Source organism: Blennius ocellaris (genome assembly GCF_963422515.1).
Source record: "Blennius ocellaris genome assembly, chromosome: 3".
Classification (NCBI taxonomy): Eukaryota; Metazoa; Chordata; class Actinopteri; order Blenniiformes; family Blenniidae; genus Blennius; species Blennius ocellaris.
The window spans coordinates 24776251-24797607 of NC_137652.1; the positions used below are offsets into that span (position 1 = coordinate 24776251).

The 21357-nt window shown below is 44.3% G+C and overlaps 1 protein-coding gene across 3 annotated transcripts in view; it reads right to left on the reverse strand.

Moving 5' to 3' along the window:
* Window positions 1-392: 392 nt before the first annotated feature.
* Window positions 393-21357, reverse strand: part of rnf38 (ring finger protein 38) — a 28201-nt gene continuing 7236 nt past the window's right edge. For all 3 annotated transcript variants that reach the window (XM_080521175.1, XM_080521176.1, XM_080521177.1), the window contains exons 3-13: window positions 12950-13011; window positions 7547-7749; window positions 6039-6426; window positions 5790-5954; window positions 5335-5505; window positions 3732-3914; window positions 3542-3645; window positions 2862-2946; window positions 2663-2784; window positions 2470-2569; window positions 393-1646 (exon numbers count right to left, since the gene is read on the reverse strand). In XM_080521175.1, the coding sequence (XP_080377301.1) occupies window positions 1584-1646; window positions 2470-2569; window positions 2663-2784; window positions 2862-2946; window positions 3542-3645; window positions 3732-3914; window positions 5335-5505; window positions 5790-5954; window positions 6039-6426; window positions 7547-7749; window positions 12950-13011 (1646 nt within the window). In that variant the 3' untranslated portion in view covers window positions 393-1583. The remainder of the gene's footprint in view (window positions 1647-2469; window positions 2570-2662; window positions 2785-2861; window positions 2947-3541; window positions 3646-3731; window positions 3915-5334; window positions 5506-5789; window positions 5955-6038; window positions 6427-7546; window positions 7750-12949; window positions 13012-21357) is intronic.

Below are 21357 nucleotides of genomic sequence, written 5' to 3' on the forward strand. Positions count from 1 at the left end.
GTGTAGGTCCCCAAATCTACATATTAAAGTGCAGAGGTGTCACATCCACCAATGAAACGCAGATTTATTTAGCCATAACTGCCCACAGAAGGGTACCGACACTGAAACTGTCACTTTTCCCAAGAAAGCTGGTAAACTCAGGCTTCCGTTGAACATTTCAAGTGTAAAAGCATTGTTTTTGTTTCAGAAAGATTACTTTTCCCAAGAAAGCTGGTAAACTCAGGCTTCCGTTGAACATTTCAAGTGTAAAAGCATTGTTTTTGTTTCAGAAAGATTTTGAAAACACGTTTCCACGGGAACCAGCAGAAACACTGAAAACGATGTGGTTAGCATGCCAAGCCACCAGTTGGTGCTGTTGGTGGGGTTTTTTCTCTCTCTCTCTTTTTTTTAAAATTAAATCAGCATTTCCACCGGAAACAGAGTTTCACTTGAAATGGTTAACGGGGCCCGAAACGTGAATGAAAGCTTCACCTAATCCGAATAGACGGCGTTTAAATGCCCCGATTAGTTTTTTTTGTTTAAGCAAATTGTCTCGTTGCAGACGAAAAAAAAAAAAAGATTTATAGGAAAACTTTAAAAGGCACAATATGCAAGATTCATTTTACATTACCAGCATCAGTCCATTGATGTTCATTTGATGCCTGATAGTGGCTCATTACTGCCACCTAATGCACAGAAGTGACATTCCTTCATCTTTACATACCGTACCTTTAAGTCCAAGTTTTAAATTCTGGTAATAAATTACAGAAACCAAAGATGAAAACCTTTCCCTGCTTACAATCTTTTGATTTTCGATCTTGACTGCAGTTCTCACCTCCCGACGACCTCCTGTGAATCAAATTTAGCCGAAATTTGGCGAATGAAAGCGCTGTACCACATGAACTGCATAAATACCACAGGAGGAGTAACACTCATACCCACATTGGCACACATATATTGGCAAACATGTAAAATAAAGTAAAAAGTGTTTTCTTTTTTTTTTTTTTTTCTTTCCATTCAGTGACACAATGAGTATCTTGGCTTCACCGCACACACACACACGCGCACACTGCTCGGATGCTGAGGAATGCAAGAACACAGAGAAATTAAACCGACTTGTCCAGTTGAGAGTGAAAAAGAGTCTCTGCACACCACGATGTCAACGCTTAATCAGAAGCAGAATAATAATGAACTCATCATAATCTTTGGACTGCAAATTTCCTTTCAATATTTGTTAGTACTACTATACAGAAGTCTTTTCCTTTTTTTTTCTTTCTTTTTTTTCATTTTTTTAAATAAGTCTCTTCTTCTTCTGTCCATCACCTCAAAGACTGAGCAGGTCAGAAGTGCTCGATAAAAAAATAAGTCCACCTGCACATGATACTGTGTCTGTGTGTTTCAAAAGGCCATTTCATAGAACGCAGAGCGGGTGGAGCAGAGACATCCATGGCTGGAGTCCGGAGAGACGAGAGGAAGTCACCAGACTGCAAAGTGCTGATCCCAGGTGATCGGGGGTCTGAGGGATGAGGAATGATCCAGCTGGTCCCGGGTTGGTGGCAGAATGTGTCGGCGGAAGCGTCTGATGGGAGGGGATGGGGTCCGGGTCACTCGGAGTCCCGCTGGACTTCAGAGGCGTCGGCTCGACAGATGGGACAGGTCCGGTTCGCCTGGAAGAACAAGAGTTACAGTGAGATCTACATTTTAATGACATGTAAGGACACCTTTCAACTTTGGGCGGGTTTTGTGTGTCCGATGGTACTCGGAGTCACTGAAAATACTGCTTTTTGAAAACGGCTCCCCGCCGTGTAACCGGACGAAACAACGTATTATCCATGTACTCACAGATATGCAGAACTATTTAACATGGCCGTGGTGTGCATGAGAAACAGCAGCGTTTTTTGCATTTTCAAAGTACTGCTGTCATGTAAAGGCGAATCTAAAACAATCCTCATTGCCATGCAGTAATCTGCGGCAGGAAAATAACATAAAATCATTCGAAGACATGTAAGTTTGGGTTAATTACATAGAAATATGGCAATTTAGAATGTGATTGTGTGCATGACAATCTCTATGTGACGACAACAGGTACAAGGAGTGAATGGTATATTAAAGTACAAATACACAGAGTCCCTTCATGTGCGAGTATGACTAAATGACAGAATTGTCCTGCACACACACACACACCTGTGGCACTTTATAGTCACAAAATGACTTAATTTGGATGTTTTTGAATGGCAGGAAGCTTGCATGCAAAACAGAGAATATGCAAACTGCACACAGAAAGAGATGACTCTCTGCTTCTCGAAAGTGAAAATGTTTAGTGTGATTCACGTTGGCTTTTAATCTTCTTAACCCAAAATCTCACCAAATGTAATTTATCATCACTAAAACAGCAGGTTTTAATCTCAAAACACTCTTTTGCAAAAACAGTCAGAAAGAAATGTGCAAACTGCACCAAAGAAATAAATACGAAATTCAGTGTTGACTCACCTTCAGCCACTTATCGACACACTTGGCGTGGAACTCGTGGTTACAAGGTAAAACCCTCAGGAGCTGGCGGGACTCAAAGTCACACATACACACTACACACCTGTAAGACACAGAGCAGGGGAGCGTTTCACCACGGAGTCCACGGAGACTCGGTTTAAATCCCCTCAAACAGCCAGAACACAGCAGTACTCACAGTGTTTGCTCAGACTGATGGTTGTTGGGATTGAACCTGTACGACGGAAGCTGTTCGATGTCCGCCTTGGTCAGGCCTCGAGGTTTGGCCTCTCCGAGACGCTCGGCCAGGTTCAGCAGGGCCTGGACGGGTCACAGGAATCAGTTAGCGCAAGTCGACTTGGAATCAATCTGAAGGCTGCAGCAGCGCCTCATCCTACCTCATAATTCTCAACCTCGCCGTCATCCACATCCAGCTCCAGACTGATGGCGGGCGTCACATTTGGGGGCACAGGAAGCATCGACCTGTCGAGGAGGCAAAGAGCACAACATTTAGACACGCCACGGCAACGATTTCAAAGGAAAACGCAAAACTTTCATTCTGTTTTGGGTGTCGTTTACAAGACAACGGTGCTTGGAGCCACTAAAAATACAACTTTTCGATAACACCGGGCTCTGTTGCCACGGAAACAGGAAAAAACAAGACTTTCTGGGAAAGTGCGGGGCCCACCTCCATGTTAATATGTACACAATGGTTGTAGAGAACACTTCAGCACATGCACGTGTAGATGGAACACAAAGATAACAAACACAGCGGCCTCCTGAGTGGCATGACTCCCAGTCCATATTGGGAACTTTATACTTGAGTCACCCAGAAAAGCATCTAAGTCGTGTTGTGTACTCTCCATTAACGTTCATAGCATATTGTTCTCTGCATACGTCTGTGAGGTTTCATTATAAAAGCAAACAGCAACCACAAGTGGCCCAACATGCTATGTGTACGGACAGTGTTCTCGTGTAAACGTCAACCCTTTGTGAAACAAAAACAACAACAACAAAAAATGCATTTTCACTAAATCTTATATTTTCACTGGCACAATCCAGAAGAAGAAAGACTTACAGGATGTAAGGGAGGAAGCTGGGGTGGTAGGGTGACGGAGGGACAGCCTGTTGAGAGCGGTACCGCCGGCTCGTGAAGCGGTGTGGCATGAAGTGGGGATAGGGCTGCGGGATAAAAACAAATCCGTCACATCACGGTTACGGTCAGCATGTTTAAATGAAAGAGATCGACGTTTGTCTGGGACACTCACGACTGTGAAAAGCTCCTGCGACAGCGGGTCGTGGTGCGACAGGAACTGCAGCGGCGTGGAGGGGGCGAGGGTGGCGGGGGGCTGGTGGTGATGGTGGTGGTGATGGTGGGCGTAGCCGAGGCCTCCGCCCACTGAGAGCTGCTCTCCCAGAAGCTCCACTTCGTTTTCGATCCTCTGTAAAGGCTGAAATGATTTTTTTTTTTTTTTTTAAAGAAGAAGAAAAAAAAAAAGAACAGGAGTTATGGAGGAGGAAAGATTTCTAAATCAGGACGAAGCACACTGGCGATGAAAACAAGGTTTGTTCTTCCAATTCACATCTCGTGTTGCAGATACACCACATAAAGTTGGTTGAGGTACATTAAGTATATTGTGGACCGCACAGGTGGACCTGGACATTTCTCTCATTTGGAATCAGGAGAGATTTGGAGTTGAGGTATGTTTTGATTGCCTTCAGTCTGGATTCATAAGCTTCTGTTTGTCAAGTCAGGTTTAAGTGTGGATCCATTTGCACATTTCAAGTGGAAACGCAACATTTTGACATTTTCTTGTCAGAGACGTTTCACCTTGCGTCAGAAGCTACGTCTGTTTGCAGGGCCTCTGGCGGGTGTCGTTTGTTTTAGTAATGTAACTAGACACACACACGTGCAGAGAACAATATACTATAAACATCAACAATGAGAGTACACGGACATCCGTATGGATGGACGACAAGGTTGGATTGCTACTACAGTGACTGTCAATTATAAAGTTCCAGGAGAATATCGACTGGGAGTCATGACACTCTGGAGGGAAACGTTGTTATAACAACCATTTACAAATGCAAATGTGCAGTAGCAGCGCTTCCGCCGTCAACTTTGGCCAGAGCCCGGGCGTTTCCAGAAAGTGTTATTTCCAGTGGCTCAGAGCACCGTTGTTGTGTAAATTGACACCCAAAACACAACAAAAGTTACACGTTTTAACTTGAAATTGTTGCTGTGTAAACAGAGTCTTAGTTCAATTTAGGTTTATGATCCGTGAGCTCTACAGAGCAACTTATTGTTATGAAGGCTGCTTATGTAAGGAGACATGGTGGACAAAAACCATGCATCGTGACACATGTATAAGTCTACAATAAGGGCAAAAAAAGAGAGTTATGGATTGTTATGGATTAATCACAGTAAATCTAGAAGATAATAGATGACCGACGACACTGAGCTGTTAGATAAAGCCAGAAACAGGCCACACTTAACTGTGAACAGTGTTGTGTAAATACATAAATCACACATGGTTGTGCTTTTATTAAATGTTAGAGCATTTTTTTTTTAAATATCAGAGTGAATGTTAGTTTTTTTCTTCTGATCAGCTTGATATGATGACTAATAATGTGTATTAACATACCAGGCTTTTTTTTTTTTTTACATTTTGGGTCAATTCTTGAATTAAAACAATTATCTTATTAGCCAAATATTATCCCAGAGCTATAGACAAATCTGTTTAATCTGATTTTAAAGGAGTCAAGCATTCAACTACCAAAAGCTGTATTGTCTCAATGTTCCCCTGGACTTGTTGTATTTAACACTGATTAAAAGCAGGCCAGCCACAAAGACGTTGAATCTCCCCATACCGATCTCGGCTGTTGCGTCTGGAAAGGCAGGAACTGTCCGGGCGTGGGGAGGTGCGGCGTGTGGTGGGACAGGTGAGGCGGAGGTGGAAGCAGAAACTGGGAGTCGCTGGACAGCAGTGACGGGAAGGCGTACGGAACCGGCAAATGTTGCATTGAACACGCCTGTAACATCTGCAAAACAGTCGCAGAGAGGAAGACAAAAATAGAAGATTCAGTATATTTCTGCAGTCATTGCAGTTTGTAGGTCTGCCACAAGGTGGCAGCCACAACTGGGAAAAACAAAGAAGCCTCTTCAGGATGGAAAATGTCCTGTCATAGTTTTTTTTTTTTTTGTTCACTTTCCTCATGTGCACAGTTTGTTTCTTCTGTGGTTGAGTCATAGTAGGAACCGTGCTGTACAAAGTGTGCGTTTTATGTACAAACAAGCCCACACGAACTGGGGAACCGGCTCTCACCGGGTGGTAGTGCTGTCCAGTGCTGAAGACCACGCTGCAGGTGGGGACCTGCTGCTGGGAGGAGCAGGAGGGGGGGAGGTGCTGACCGCTGCACAGCGGCGCCGCAAGGCCGTGAGGGGGGACAGGGGTCACAGTGTAGGAGACTGGTACGCTGCCTTGCTGGAGCTGGAAATGAATCACGCTTTGGTTAATCACCCGCCTCACAATAGCGTGCTCGCGCTCATGTGCCTCCAAATGTTTGTGACTAACCTGCTCGTGTAAGTCCATGACCATGGCTCCCTGCTGCTGCTGCTGCTGCTGCGTGGTGTGATGCTGGGGATGGTGGTGGTGATGATGGTGGTGGTGAGCGGCCGGGTGCAGTAGTCGTGGCGACAGGGTGGGGGGGTGGAAAGCGCGGGGCTCCTCTGAGCCCACAGCTCCGCCGCCGGCTGGAGGCGGCTGACCGTAGGTGCTGGGCGTGTGAGCGGGGTACGGCTGGTGCGTGGAAGGATGAGCGTGGTGGTGGTAGTTCTCATCCTGGAGCTCTGACGGGGCCGGGCGGGGGGCAGGAGCTTGTGTGGAGGGGTGGTGGGGATGATGGGGGGGCAAGTGACGAGACGGTCTGGAGAGGCGGCCGCGCTGGCGCCGTGCCGTAGGGCTGCAGACATGGAGAGACAGAAAGCAACAGAGGGTGAGACCGTGACTTGACCGTGATTCATACGATTTCCATGGGTACCAATAGATCAGTGACGCAATACAAGATCATACAAAGAGTTCTCTAGACTGATGTTAAGATCAAAAAATTGGTTTTATCAACACCAGCACACACTTTTAAATACACTTTTTCTACTTGAGCAGTGAAAGTATGATCAGTCCCTTCCTGTTTACAACGTCTTCATGTCAAAAGAGAAACTTCTGTAGTGTTTTTGGGGTCCGTTTACACGACAACGGTGATCAGAGTCACTGAAAAGGGCTCCCAGGGTGGAACTTGTTGAAAATGCTTGGGCTCTGTGTCCATGGAAACGGGGGGGGGGGGACGCACATTTCTAGACACGCTTGAACTCTATGTAGATGTTGAAAGCACTGCGACTGAGCATGAGCAAAATGGCTGTAGAAAATAGTTCTTCTGCACATGCTCAGTAGTCATGAGTGTCATGACTCCAAGTCCATATTCTCCTGGGACTTGGTAGTTTTATAGTTGACAGTCACGGTAATAACAATACAACTTGGTCGTCTGTCCAGACGGACGTCTGTGTATTCCCATTAATGTTTATAGCGTATTGTTCTCTGTGCACATGTGTGTGGTTTCACTACAAAAAAAAACCCACACAAGAGCACCAACTCATGGCCCAACATGCAAAACTAAATAGTTTTCAAAACGTTGCTGTGTAACACACATAACTTTCCTGGTACAAAAAGGCAAAACTAAAGGTATATTTCACCTGAAATGTTGTTGTGTAAATGGTAACTTTTCACAGAAATTCTACAAAACTGGATTAAAGATGCTTTAAGAAAGATAAAACCAGGTAATATTAGCAAAAATAACAATAGCAAAAATCAAGTAAAAAGAAAATGATGATGAAACTGAATAGAAAACATTAAAAAATAAATAAATAACACAATAGCTCATAAAACGCCCAAAGAAAATCGAAATGTTTAGGTCTAAACCACTTCACAAAGCAAAATGTGCAAATCCAACAAAAACAAAGTTGCTATAAATCAAAAAAGCTGCTGCCAAACATAGATTTTAAACTTTGCCTGAAGTGTCCGGAACTCACCTTCGTCTGTGACGGGCAGGCGTGAGGCATCTCTCCTGGTGGTAGAGCGGGTGGGGGTGAGGCTGTCTCCGACTTTGGGGTCCTGACTCCCAGGGGCGGATGGGGGGAGAGGGGGTGGAAGGCGGGGGTGCGGATGAGGTTAGCTGCTCCAGCACGGACTGGCTGGACAGCCTCTGGCGCTTTGGACTGGGGCTTTCCTCACTCTGTGGAGGGAGGGGGGAGGGTACAGTGGTTAGTGACCCAAAGCACTCATATCAAATAAATCAATTTTCCCCGAGCTTTACAGTCCCTCTGGCTTACAATCCATACTCCTACACGGACACTCTGCTCCTCTGTGATTCGTGGCATTTCCTGTATGATCCAGCCTGCGTGTGTTGATATGTGCTCGTATGTGTCGAGCTTATTTCACCACCAGCAGCAGCAGCAGCAGCAGCACTCGAGGCCCTGAGGGCTCCGAGTCACTTCCTCTTGGAGTGAGGAAACGCAAACACAAGACAAGCGCTCACAAGCCCGTGTGCGAATTGCAGGCACACACCCTTGACTGGAAAGCTGCGCGAACGGCTTCCCACGGAGCAAAGAGAGTGAGCGACGCGCACGAAAACATAGCCGAGCGTGAAGTCACTCAGGTTCAGACCGACTCAGGACTCATCATATACTGCTTCAGTCCTATCAACTCATCTGTGAGTCACTTCACTTACTGTTAGGAGTGACTCTCGCACTTGGCACTTGGTGAAGCAAGAACACACACTCACACACACCCATGTGTCAGTTCTTAGTCATTCTCCCTTCCGAGGACCTTTGCTGTGCTCTGAAGAACACACAGCTTCTTTAGGAGACGCCACACACACCTACACACACACACACACACACACACACACACACACACACACACACACACACACACACACACACACACACTTCCCTACAGTTACCGCCTCACACACTTTTTTCCCCTTCTACTTGCTTGATCCCCGCTTTCCACCTCCCCTCTTCGTGGGAGAGACACGTTGTAAAAGTGTGATAAAAATGACTCAGCGGCTGTGACTTTTTAGCGCAGACGCACACATACACAGCTCAGCAACCTTGAGAGCAGTGTGATAGCTAACAGGAAACAGCTGGAGAGCAGACTGCTGAAGCACACACACGGTTATGGAAACGCCTGCAGACATGCGCAAAATTTCACATTCACACATGGGCAGCTGCCACTGTTTTGAGTTCGACAGCCTTTAAAGAACAATACCTTTACGAAGCACTTCAGACGAACTGTATCTGGACTGTTCACCTATGCCTCATGTGTTGGACTGAAAGCTCCGCCAGTTTCTGGGAAAGGCAGACACTAATAATGACGCCATTCAGTCCTGTAGTATGAAGTACATGATAGGACAGGGCTGGGAAGCAGGCCGTGCTAGAATAGGGTTGAGGGTGTAAGATAATCAGAGGTGAAATGTTTCACCTTTACACCGCAGTGTTTTGAAAACGATGTCCATTTACATGGAAATAGCAGAAACGGAGAAACTGGTGTAATTTTCCTGTTGGGCCACGATTGGGTGCTGTTATCTTTGTCATTGAACTACACACACGTGCAGAGAATAGCACATTATAAACATTTACAATGTGAGTACATGGACGCTTGCATGAACATAAGACCAAGTTGAACTGTTATTGCGGTGACTGTCAACTATAAAAGTAGTTCCAGGAGAACATGGACTGGAAGTCACGACACTCTATTGTTGTTACTGTCTATTTGCACATATGCAGAAGAACTATTTACTACGACTGTGGTGTGTATGACGGTACCGGTGTTTCCGACGGACATGGAGCCCACCCATTTTCAAATAGTTACGTTTTCCCCCATTCAATGATGATGGAGCTTTTAACCAAATGTTCCACCTTTGGAAGTTGTGTTTTTAGCAGCTCTGAGCAGCGTTTTTGTGTAAACAGTTAAGCGTTTTCACTTGAAAACGTTATTATGTAAACGGGGCTCCAATATGTTTCAACCTCCTGATGAGATGAAACAAGCCGTTTCCTCTTCTTTTGTATGGAGGTCAGGAACTACATGTAAAAGGCATTTAATATTAGTTCAACTCAACTGAAACACTTCCTCCTGGTTTCTTTAGAAATCACACCCTGTTTCCAAACTTGAGCGGGTGTAGCAACTCTGACATTACAAGCCTCATTCTGCACCCTTGAGCTGGAACATCCGACCGTACAAACAAGATGAACCGCATATCTTCACAGGACGGAGACTTTAAAATCTACTCAAGACAAAGCAGCCCTGTCTGTTCTGTAACAAGCTTCTCTGGGACCTCCATACACCTGCTGAATGTTGTTCAAGTCCTCCCTTTCCATTTCCGATATGCAACAAACTGATATACAACTAGAATGAACACCAACAGTAGCTCCTCTGTTTGGATCACATTGACTGAGGCGCTTTAGTCGCCCATAATTCAGACACCGATCCACTTCTGATAGATAATGACAACTGAAAACGGGGAACGCCCCACAAGAGCTGCAGTCGTTTTAAAATCACTATGAAGCTCTTTTCAAGCTAATTTTCTTTCCTGTATTAACAAACTTCAATGTTGATTATATATATATATATATCATCCATGAATACAACAGTGTCAAACATAATTCCAATGGGTCAAAACAAACCCGCAACAGACACCAATCCAACCTGCCAGACCACCAGCCAAATGGTAAGTTAAGATTTTGTTTTTCTAAACACATTTTTTCAGAGTAGTGGAGACAACACAACACTGAGACCCAAGCGGAGATATTAGTGATGCCTGAAAGTCATGCTGTCAGAGTGACTTTGTAAAAAACACCCATAACGCAACCGCAATAGGAGAAGGTTCTTAGACATTTCACTGTATTTTGAACTGTAAAGTTTCAATAAAATAATGGGCTTTATGTTGAGATTCTAGTTATTTTCTGGAGTATTTCTTTGGTTTTGCAAAAACACAAGACATTTCATCACATATACTCTGCACCAAAACAATGAAAAGCTTAATTAAAAGGTTTTGATGGTACTATTTTACCGATTTGGCCCACTCCATAGAAAATTAGGCTGTATGTGGCCCCTGAACTAAAACGTGTTAGAACATGGCTCCTGTTAGCCACTTTGCCGGTCAGTGGTCATAATGTTACAGCTGATTGGTGTATATATATACAATCCATTTAAAAATCTACACTCTGTTAAGTAATAAAAGAAAAAGGCATACAGTAAAGTTGACCATCAATACAAACATACCTTAGCTAGTCAGCTAAACTATTTCAAAAAAAAAAAAAAAAGCTTTCCTTCAGCCGTCTTATTAAACTCATTATAGAAGATACACATTATCGACTGGGTGCCCATTAAAGCTTATGATGGAGGGCACCAGGCAGTCATCCACCCCCACTCTTCTCTATTCCTCTCGACATTAAGCCCCTCTCTTCCAACCTCGCTCCCCGCAACCTCTCTGCAGCCTCACCCCAACCCCAAAACCCTTGGGACATCCACTGTGCCCATTTTCATATCCAAGCCAGTCTCTTCCACCACTCTCCCCCCCTCACCCACCCCCCTTTTTTTTCCCCCTTCCATCAGATAAGCTCAAACCCTCTGCAGTCCTCCAGCACACACTCCTTTCTTCCCCTCTGTCCATCTCATCCTCTCGCAGACCTCTGCCTGAAATCTACTGGGGACATTAAGGTTCTCGGACAGGCCAGACACACACATACAGTTGGTCTTAACACATGCAGACTGTGGCCATTAGTATTAAAGTTTGATGGGCCTGTCTGCCCGTGTTAGGAGGGGGACTTTTGTCAGACAAAGGAGTGTGTCCTCAAGCAATATGCTATATGTGACCTTATGTTCTAATTGAGTGCTTCTTGTGAGCATACACACAGACATGCATGTCTGGTTGGAACATGCTTCCACTGAAGCAACAAAATATGCAGAAAAAGAAAACGTGCTGACACACACGCACACACACACACACAGTCCCAGCACTACTCAGAAAAACTATCAGCTGCCCGATGGCTGATACTGAAGTGCACTCTGCTCAGTTTGGATACTGCGTGCGTGCGTGCGTGCGTGCGTGTGCACACGCACACACCATTCCGCAGAGTCCGCATGCAGTGTGTGCACAGAGTCAGACACGACAGATATCCTCAAGCAGAAGTACATACACACCCAAACACTCCACCACAGCCACCTTTGGGGACTGCATGCATCTACATGCACTTACACACACACACACACCAACTCTGGCCAACAGCTGTTGTGGCTTCGCTGTCATTGCGGAGAACCAAAATAAAGACACTCACATAGTGCATGCAAATATACACCCAGGAAATACAACTGGGATCTGTTTTTTTCCCCCTTCTATTCCGCCCTGAGAAGTTGTTCACAAGTGTGCACACTGAGCAAATATGGCCACTTGCTTTTAGAGATTCATTAATATTTGCAGACAAGCCTCCAGTAAAACACACACACACACACACACACACACACACACACACACACACACACCTCCCTCCCCCATTTATTTTCTTTCCATCAACAAGATTTCAAAGCCCATTTTGTTTCCTCTGCCACTGTTCCTCCCTTCCTTCCCCTCCCTCACCTCTTCCCCTCCTTTTGCTTCTCTCACTCCAACCAAGTTCCACAGCTGGAGGTGAAATCATTAGCAACACCCCCTCCCTGTTTTTGGCCTCGCCCGCCTCCCTCCCTCCCTCCTCTGTCTCTCCCTTCAAGCTTTCTGCAACACCTTCCCTCAGCATCCTGCCTCCATTCCACTTCCTCCACCTCCTTCTCAGTTTTCCACCTAATTTGCTTGCCATTAAGACGAGCCTTCACTTATAACAATAACTATCATTTACTCGAGTGCACTTGCACACCGCTGCTAAAATTATGAGGAATACCATGTTAAACAGACACGGCGTGTAGATTTGCTTGTTAAGGGCAGCGTATCATTTTGTTTTAAAGAATAAGCACTCTCACGGCCCATTTACACAACGCTTTGGGGGTCCTTAGGGAGCTACTGAAGATGCAATTTTTTTGAAACAAGCTCCCAAGGTGGGACTTTTTGAAAATGCCAAACTCTGTCATCGTAAACACACTTCTCCGGAAATGCTCGAGCTTCATCTATGTGTAGACAGCAGTTACAGAGACGCTCTGCACGAGTTGTCCAGCCACAACAATTTTAACCTCAAACAAATGTGTGCAAATCCTCATGTTTACCCATTTTATGATTTCAACACATCAGATTTTGAGGACATGTTTACTTGCTACCTGATATAGTCCACTTGGTAACAGGTGCACTGAGGAAGAACAACCCAGTTGCAACAGCTTCGCCTGGCACTGGTCATAATGTTTTGGCTGATAGGTGAATATCATGATGTTGAAGGGAGTTGGTTTACCTTATCACTCTCCTCTCCGTATCCATGGTCTGGATGGCAGTGGTAAGATCCGCCAGAAGCTCCTGCACAGACAGATCAAAACACATTTAAACTTAACGAGTTCCTCAAAAATATCACAAGCAACAATTTTAAAAGGTAAATCTGTCAAACTAATCCCATAAAATCTAGATTTATTTTTCAAATAAATAGATATAGACCCACAGCTCCCCCCCCCCCAGTGTTCCCCACATAAATGACTGGATTATATTTACAATACAACGAACAAAACATGTTGGTAATACCTATTGTTGCAAGCGATAGCACTATTATATGCACACATTGTGAGGATACACTTGTTTATCTAAATACAGTACATTTAATCCCATTGTTGTACCAAATCCAAGTAGTATTGGAACAATAACAAGGCAGCAGAAGACAATGATAACATGTTTGTGTGGCTGACCGTGTGTACGGCTCAAAAGTGACTGAAACACATATGGTACCCTCTTGTCTCAGATCAGAGGCAGTAGATTTAGGTACACACACACACACACACACATACACGCACATACAGAGGCACATATACACAAAATAAACACGGTAATCCTGGATTAGAGAAGCTTTCTGATGATACTGCCGCTTGCATCACCGCTAAGACTTTTACTCTTGTTTTTCCACAATCCTTTCATCTTTTTTATTGTCTTTTCTATTTATTCTGGTTTTGTTTTTCCTTTGTCACGGGCACGTCTTTAGTTGGGGACGTCCTCGCCACAGATGGTAGCGGTGGCACACACGCACACACTGAGGGGAAGCATTCCCAAGGGCACCCCAGACAATGCTACCTTTACAATAGGGATGAAGATAACTAAAACTGGAAAAGAAGAGACGAGGGGAGGGGGGGGGGGGGGGGGGGGGTAAGCTTTTTAAGAGAGCTTTTTTCACCTATTGGCAGTTTGTTTGTGCAGTTTTGGCCTGCTCGCAGCATTCTTGTTTGAAGGAACGCTATGAGTGACAACAAATAGAAGAAGGCGAGAAAGAGAAAGAGGCAGGCAAAAATCCCAAGAGCAAGCAAAAATAAATTGGATAGAAAAGGTAAGAAAAGCTCATATTAGTGTTGTGAAAACCAGCTAAAAGGAGAGTTCCATTGCGACGATTTGGGACCGAGCGCTGGTGATGCATTCATGGGACTCGCCTGCAGCGCGGCGCCCCTCTGTATGACACTCATTCACTCACCACAATAGGCAAAAATCCGGCTCCCTCCCTGAATGTGGTCTCACTTGCACATTGTCAGGATCCTGTAAATTGACTCAGGGACGAGTCATTCAGTTGGAGTCACTCTATAGAGCACGGCACTAAAGCTACAGAACAGGTTTAAAATGTTTCAATAACATGGTGTCCACTGTTGGAGGAACGGACCACACAGAGTGCGACTTAAGCTGCTGGAGTTTACACTCCAAGGAAAGGCGAATGGAGCGACTGCGGCATGAATCACAATGTGGGGTGACGATGTGGGGAACATGTTTTCAACAAATTTAAACAACACGGGTTAGGAAGATTTACTGGACATCATAACATTTCAATGGATATTAAAGGAGCTTCCAACCTATGACTATATGGAAGGGCCCCAACGTAAGACAGCTGGGATTAGATCAGGAGGAGTCAAACATAAGGCTCATGGGCCAAAATCGGTCTGCAAGAGACTTTTGTTTTTACAAATTTCTTCAGAGTCGAGGACAAAAATACATTGAGACTTGAGCTGAGATATCGATGATGCCGTCTACCTCAAAGCCATGATATGTGGGTGAATTTGTAAAAACACTCACAAACGATTTTGTTTGGACTTTTCACTGTATTTTGCACCAGAATGTTTCATTAAAATTGGCTTTATATTCAGATTGTCATTTGTTTGCCGTAATTTTTTAGATTTGTGAATAATACAGACCTTTTCATTACGTTTACTCAGTGCAAAATCAAAGAACATTTTTTAAATTGACTGGTCCAGCTCCACTCGAGAGGAAATTGGGTAGTATGTGGTTCCTGGAGTAAAATACGTTTGACACCGCTGGTAGGTTTGGTTATGAACACCTTGGTGAGAAGCTCAGGAAACATGACCAAACTGTCCGCACAGCGCAGTCTACACGTGCGCCTCTTGGAAGGTACAGGTGAGGCAAGGCGAGGTTTTGCAGATGTCAGTGGAAGCAAAGACTATAAAGATAGGATGGGCAAAACCGAAAGGATAACAAAATCAGCACAAATGCAAATTGTGCGTATGAATGAGTGAATAAGGCTGATCAAGTAAAGCAAAAGTGTGCTAAATACACTAAGTCCATATACAAATGTTCAAACAGAAAACCTGCTCTGTGCTTGTTATTTTTAAAAGATCTGTTATACAAATGTACAAAATGCAAAGGACGTCAACTTTAGATGCACTGAACACAGTGAAGCATCCCGATCTGCTCGTCCCGCCTCCTGTGCTGAACGACGAGTAACAAAGAAGTTGGAGGCGTGCGGCTGATGATTTGTCATTCAAATAAGCAACGCCCCCAAACTACATACAAGGACATGGATGACAACGATAGACAGATAAATGTTTCCAAAATTCGATCCATATTCCACACTGCTTCATTCAACCTTCAGGGTCTTGTGTGAGAAGGCAACAGACAGTCGAGTTAAAAACACAAATCACATTTACACTTACAGGAAACTTCCAGTCATCAATTAGCCTCAAAGTCATTATCCTGCATGTTTTCTTGAATGTGGGCGGAAACCAGAATACCAAGAGGAAAAAAATCCACAAAAAAAACGATTACGTTTGCACAGTGTTTCAAGTGAAAACACATCATATTTTTGTTGTCGTTTCGGAAAAACGTTTGCATTTGCACAGCGATGTTTTGAAAGCGGAGGGCATTGCAGAAACACTGAAAATGATGTTAGCAGCCTTTTCTATTAAAACAACAAAACGTTTGTTGTGTTTTGGGTGTCCATTAAAATGACAACCGTGTTTGGAGCTGCTAAAAATGCAACTTATTAAGGACGGTTCCCAAGGTGGAACTTTTCAAAAACTGTCGTGTTGATGAGGGAAACACTGCTACGACGCGAGCGCACTATACGGCTGCAGTGAATAATTTTTCAGTTTTATAGTTGCATATAGCGATTTAACTTGGTCGTCTGACCATACCAATGTCCGTGTATTCCCATTGTTGATGTCTATAGCCTATTGTTCCATCGTCTGGACATGAAAGCGACATCCTTTTCAGCGTTTGTCTTTTCCATATAAAACAACATTGTTTCTAAATGTTGCGATGTCAACGTAAAACTTCACCGATACAAAAACGTGCATTTTCCCTTGAAATATTGTTGTATAAACGGGGTCTGAATGTATAAAAATAAACGGCTACAACAAAAGCGAAGCAGTTGTATTTGATGCATCATGTAAAGCACTTTTCCTTGGTTGCGTTATATCTCACGGGCCTCACATGGCCTAGTTTTAAACCACTAAAAGGCCAGACGATGCTCGTGTCAAATACTTCAATGTGCAAAATGAACCAAGTTTGCAGAAGCCATCCTGTTTTCACACTCAACCGCGCCTTCTCACCAGTTGCACAAAAGTGCTGCTGAAACCTGCTCGTTTGTTCCTGAAACCCGGCGTGGCGGCAGAGGATGAAGAGGGAGTGTGAAGGACAGAATGTGGGTGACAAGAAGAGGGTGAAGTGGAGGTGCGGCAGAAGAGAAACAGGACTTGAAACGTGCGCGATAAAGGGTGAGAGCACAGGGGGGGGGGGGGGAGGGAGAGATGGGAACAGACATGGAATGGAGGAAAGAACATAAGGGAAACGAATGGATGGAGGAGAAGAGCAGGAGAGAGGGAGCAGGGTGGGGGTTGTGGCTTCCCCTCTTGACTGCTATTGATTTTCTGTAAGCCTCAGAGTGCATCAGCTATTTCTATCCATTTCCTTCACCTCTCCCTCCTCCCCTCTGCACTCAGCTCAGACACCCTCCTTACACATCCTCCTCCTCACACTCTCCATCACTTCATCACCATCCCTTCCTGCCGCCGATCCATTTCCCTATCTGCCGGCCTGTCTCCCTATATATTCCAGCTGCCGCTATCGCACAGCATCCACATTTCCTTTCCTGGCCCCTATCGCACCATCTCTGCCCATGATCTCCATCATGCGGTTTCCCTCTCTATTAAACTATCTCTTCCTCTCTCATGTCCAAACAGAAAAACACAGGAGAGAGGCTGCTGAAAAGTGAGGTTGCTCGAATGGTTAAGATGAAAGATAAGGGTTGGGCATATTTAACAAATCATCAGCTCTGCAGTTTGATCACGGCTAAATGGACGGACACCACATTGATTTCTGCAGCACTTGTTCTTATTTATATGTGCAGCAAGTACAAAGAATTGAACATATGTGCAACACAAACACACAGGCACCTCTCGCATCACCCCGCCTCCTGAACACATGTCGCAGCACACTTCACACCTTGGTGTAACGCAGTCAAGTAACAAGCCGATATTCAGGCTTAAAATAGGCGGGCGTGCAACTCTTGCCCTTCCATTACCTGCTTCATACAGGCCTGATGGCGAGCGAGTCTGTGCGTGAGCATATAGAACTGGGAATGAATCTCTCCCCCCCCCCCCCCCCCCCTCTCCTACTTCATTGTCCTCCTACACATCCCTTCTCATTATCTTTCTCATTATCTTCTTTTCTCTTCTGTTGCTGCTGCAGTCCTTGAGGTTGCTCCTCTTTACGTCGACTTCCCAAAGACTGCAAAACGCACGAGTATAACACACACTTGAATGTGAGGCTGGCAGCGCTCAGCAGCATATATTGGCCAAAATGTAAAAAAAAAAAATATATGAATAAAATACATGCATCAACCATATGCAACATTAATGGTCCATTACCCAAAACATGTTTAAGCAAAGGTCAAGTGTGGACCTGGTTCGGAGTGTCGGGACAATCTTGAATATGAGGAACCCACTTTGGGAATCCAGTTGCAGCAGAATGGATGTGATTTATTTTTGACATATTTTAATATACGATAAGCAGGTTTTAAAGGCTGATCGGTCACCAAGTCTCAGCACAGTGTTGGAGCATTTAGATCAGGAGTGTCATACAGTTTTAGTTCAGTCGTCACATACAACCTAATTTCACCTTGACCGGGCCGGATCGGTTAAAATAATGCCATGATAACCTTTCAATTTTATTTTCACGTTTTTCTTTGTTTGTGGTGCAGAGTATACGGGATAAAAATGTTGATATTGTTGCAAAACCAAACAATTACTCGTGAAACTCTCAACCATATCAACATAAATCCAATTTTAATGAAGCCTTCTGGCGCAAAGTACAGTCAAATGACAAAGTCCCCCTGACAGCGTGGCTTTGAGGTAGTTTCATGGCATTGAGGTAGCTGGCTTTCATGGCAGCATTACCGACATCTCGGCTCAGGCCAGTGTTGTGATGTGATGTGTGCTACACTTTTAAGACATTTTTTCATAAAATCTGTATCTTCTTTGAAATATTTTCAATTTGCTTGGTGGTTTAGCAGACCGGATTGGAGCCGCTTGTGGGTTGGTTCTGGCCAGCAGGTCTTATGCTCGACACCCCCGATTTGGACCGCTTCGACAGAAAACCCCCCCCCAAAGATTTCTGCATGGGTTCAAACCTTCCTATATTTAGTTTGCGTGTTCTTCATGGTTTTCTCAAAACTCTTTTTCACGATCCAGTTCTGGGGCATAAAGATACACAACACAATGACTTCAAAGAACTTGGAAGTATTAAAAGGGGCCTGAATGTGATTTCAGGATTAATGCATCTACAGACGAGTGCCTCTCAAGACCATGGTTGAAAAAGAGTTCTCTGAACCAATGGGAAAAAAAACAACACGTATTTAAAAATAAAAAGTATTTTCAAAGTCCCTCAAGCCATGCCACTCAAGCCCCACAGCACTCAAAAATGCACTTACAGCTCGCCTGAGTACGACGTCAGCTTCAATGTCAACAACCGCTCCCATTGGTGGATTTATCAGTATTAATTTAGGAACCATCTCCTGTACCTTTGCTCTCCTGCCTTCTTGGCTGTCAGCTCCTTGTCAGCGTGTCCTGACAGGGAGTGTTTTGACAGTGACGTCACTCCGTCTATATGCATATGGTTCTGACAGTCCCATTCCTGCAGCCCACCCAGGCAGCGAGTAAACAAGGCACACACACACACACACGAGAAAAGTTCATACAAATACACATAATACACACACAGCCAACTCCTTCACACTGTGTGCACTTTCTCACTTCCCTCTTCTGTCTTCACCCCCCCCCCCCCCCCCCCGTTCCTCTGGTGAAAGACTGAAACCAGCTGAGAGGCAGCGTTATTGGAGGGAGAGAGAAAAAGTAATGGGAAGAAAAGGAGACATACAACAGTCTTAATTCCCTTTTTCCATCATAAATCTCGACACTATTGCCACAAACAGAGCTCTCAACTACATTCTGAGGAGGTAATTGGAAACAGCGTCAGAGCAATTAACTTATTCCATGTCTTCAGGGCAACCAGTGCACAATCTATAAGTGCAGGATCAATGTCAGTGCATTTACAAAAAGAATTGTGAATATTCATTGAGAAAGAAACTACTACTTATGAAATGGACCAATTTTGGTCTGCTGCCTACAGATTCTGAACATTACAGTCTTGTGAGTACAGGATTACATGTAAATGCAAAGTTACTTAGAATCGGGCCACTAAAATGTTCAAAAGTCTGGGTTTCTGTGACGGGGATGTACGCATGACTGCTCTGTTTTTAAAAGTGATTTATATTGGTGATGTGGCTGTGCCTACGCTTATCCATTTAGACCCTTTTTACACAGCATTTTAAGTGAAAATTCATCGCATTTGCTTTTTAGTCTCAGAAGAATTTACATGCCAATGCTTTGAAAAAAGAAAAATGTCTGTTCACACGGAAACAGCAGAAACGCTGAAAACTATGTCGTTTTTCACATTAGGCCACGAGCGGGCATCGTTTTCTTTTGTAATTCAATAACACGCACATGCACAAAGAGAGCAATACACTACAAACCTTGACATTGGCGAGTATATGGACATTTGTATGGACAGACGTTGCAGTTATTACGGTGACCGTCAACTGCAAAACTACCAAGTCCCAGGTGAATATGGACTGGGAGTCATGACACTCTGGAAGCAAACAGTTTTAATTTGTCCATTTACTGTCGCATTGTTTCTGAAACCATTTGTTTTCCCGCATTTCTACAGTGAGTCTTAGCGTTTTCTAAGAGTTCCACTTTAGGGGCGGTTATCAAACAGTTGCCTTTTCAGAGGCTCAGACCACTGGACACGTTTAAAACGTCGTCTTGTAAACGAGGCAAATAATGTCGGAGCTGTATGATTGCAACTCAGCATTCACCATCTGTTCTAAAGAAGCACACCTCTTTCTCTTCAACTCATGGATTCGTTCTCTTCAGCCCAAATTCTTGCAATGACGGCAATGGCATGTGGAGCATCTGTGGCAGCCACGTCTTCATGAAAACACAACAATACTAAGAGCGCGGCACAAGTGTCCTAGCCTGTATGTCAAGAAATTAAACGCACCTGTACTCGTGAAAAGGGTACTCAGGTTCAAACTGCAGAAACCAACACTATCAGAGCCAGAAAAGACATGTACAATGGCGCATGTGCCTTGTTAATCAGAATACTAGCAGAAGCTTTAAAAATAGCGTCATGAATATGCAAAAGTTGCAACAAGGCACACAAAACTCTTGTAATCACCTACTTCTTATGCAGTACCAGTGGTATTGACTAAGCGGGTGGGGGTGGGGGTGGGGTGTGCAATGTTTTGTGATTTACTTGGGAAAATACGTTTTTACAAGATCAGCCAATATGAGTGTTATTAAACTTACCTTCACACTATTTATCAAGCTGAAACCACTTGAAACAAACATGAAGTCAAAGCAATCGCTTGAAAAAAAAAAAAAGTCAAAAAGTGTCATAATGTGGAAATTTGAACAGAAGGGCACCAAAATCATCAAGTGTACCTGGAGTACCATGATCACAAAAATAGACATCCATTAAATACGCTCCTTGTGCTGTGCATGCGCGTTCCAGCTCGCTAATGACTATCAGTAATATTTAAATCATGTTTAGCATGTTGCCTCACTACTGTAGCCCCGCAGCTTGTGAAATGTCGAAGGGTGGCTTTACGTGACGCCCCTGAACACATCACTCAAAGCTGTCAGCTCCTGCAGTTTAAAGTCCGCGGTTGAAACCAGACCAACATGGTGGCTCGGACACAATCTTTCTCTTTTATTACTGAAACAGTTCAGAGAAATGTATTTCTGAAAACATTGGAAGCGAGAAATAACCTGTGCGGTTGAAAAGTTAAAATGCCGCTTCACAGACGTGTGGGTGCTGTGAGGG